Here is a 1,870-nt window from a genome sequence, read left to right as displayed (position 1 = left end):
AACTCTCCTAAATATTATTATTCAACACGGTTCAGCGGCGTTTATCTTTATACCAAGAAAAGCCCTCCATTAAGCTTTTTAAAATACTGTGCATGACAAACTAATTAATCGGTGAACAATAGCATATCGAAATAATTTGAAGTAATTCGGATTCTTAACGCAAATACTTTTTAAAATAAATACTGTGAATGACAAATTAATTAATCGGTGAACATAATTCGTATTCTTAACACAAATACGCCTCTGCGCACGTCTAATGTGTTTTTTTTTTCTTCCCGGAAAGAAAAATCATAATTTCCATTATCAAAAAAATTACATATTATAAATAACCATGGCACATGCACTAAGAAAGATGACAGTGGTCAACAGTATAGAGTTATACAAAACCTGTAACAAAATTTAAAAAAAAAAAACCCTATTTGGTAGTCTGAAGGATGTTCAAATACTTGTATATTTACATAATGTGATCTTTACTATAATGGCAGGGGTACTACTACTAAAATACGCCTCACTTGGAATATTCGAGGACGAACGCTTTGAGAACATCTTCACTGTGTTTGCCAAAGACACGGATGCATGCCTCCCTTGCCTTGACTGCCTTCTGTTGCGTTAAAAATGCTTCGTTTTCATCCCCCATCAAAAGCTGGACATTTTTGAACATTCCCGCGGCCAATTCCAGATTTAGGATGTCCCCAGGCGCAGTGGTTTGAATGACCTCCATAATTTTGTCCCAGGAAGGAAAGCGGCCATTCCACATGGCGGAAAGGGAGTTTCTGGACACTGTTGCTGCTTCTAGATATGGACATACAAACGATGCACGAATCCAGAGCCTCTCTTCTTCAGTTTTTAACACGTGGGAACTCCGGATGATCTCCTCTGCCTCTACAGAAAGGCTCACGTACTCTGCGCCTGGCTGAATATCCACATCGCAGAGCTGTTGACGAAACCTTGCAGAAATCAATTCGTCAAATCTTTGGGTAATTATAGGCTCCAGTGATGTCCTGAAAGAGTGTTCCAGAATACATCTGCTGCACTTGCACATGAAGCCCCAGTTCTTGAACCTGGCTTGGCGCTGCGGTAAGGGAACCAGGACATCGAGGTAAGGAACGGTAATCTCTTCTCCTCTCTCGATAGGCTTAGATGCATGAATAAACATGGCGCTTCCCACTTCCAGCCAGCTCGAGTTCGGCAAGCAGGAATGGTTAATGAAAGACGGCAGCAGCCAGAGACCGTTAAAACAGTCTTGCTGACGGAGATTGGCTGCATAGATTCTTGATTTTGAAGCAAACCTCTGTACGGCTCCACCGAATGTGTTCAGACGTATAATATCCCGAATGCGGTTAACATCCACCACCAAATTTTCATTTTGTTCTTCTGGACTTTCCGTTTTAAACAGATCAATGGGTGGAGCATCCAGGCTGCAAGGCATAGGGGAATCCTGTAAACTATACACTTGGCGGAGCAATCTCTGTGATTTACTGACAGCACAGACGACCGCGGACAAGTGATCTTCTGGAGTCACGGAAATACCGTTGTCAAAGGCACTCTCACAAACAATTGCGACAGCGTTGCTTACCAGCAAAAGTTGCCCGGTCTTTATTTTTCGGGTGGCGTAGAGTCCTCTTCCGCGGCCGTCTTCGGTCATCTTGATTTCCACAGAGCCCACGAAATCAGCCACTTCCGGAGGAGTAGATCGACGTCCGAGCAGATAGTTCGAAATGTCATACTTGCCATTCAAGCTCTGGGCGTAGAAGGTCTTGGCCTGGCCTAGCGCCGCTTGTATTTCCCTCTTCCCGGGACTGATCTTGTCTGCTTTCTTCAAACACTCGCATGCCGCCCCATAATGCCGCAGCCCGAGAAGAGCCCGGCC

The 1,870-nt window shown here is 44.2% G+C and overlaps 1 protein-coding gene across 1 annotated transcript in view; it reads right to left on the bottom strand.

Annotated features, from left to right (window-relative positions):
• Nucleotides 1–508: 508 nt before the first annotated feature.
• Nucleotides 509–1,870, bottom strand: part of LOC149196067 (methyltransferase FGSG_00040-like) — a 4,622-nt gene continuing 3,260 nt past the window's right edge. Inside the window, exon 2 of the mRNA XM_089408142.1 lies at nucleotides 509–1,825. Within this exon, the coding sequence (XP_089264268.1) occupies nucleotides 509–1,825 (1,317 nt within the window). The remainder of the gene's footprint in view (nucleotides 1,826–1,870) is intronic.

Source organism: Pinus tabuliformis, chromosome 2_2, assembly GCF_031772625.1.
Source record: "Pinus tabuliformis cultivar Carrire ecotype Pingquan chromosome 2_2, CPIR1, whole genome shotgun sequence".
Classification (NCBI taxonomy): Eukaryota; Viridiplantae; Streptophyta; class Pinopsida; order Pinales; family Pinaceae; genus Pinus; species Pinus tabuliformis.
The sequence above is the reverse complement of the archived record's forward strand: the minus strand, read 5'-3'. Positions and strand labels throughout refer to the sequence as shown.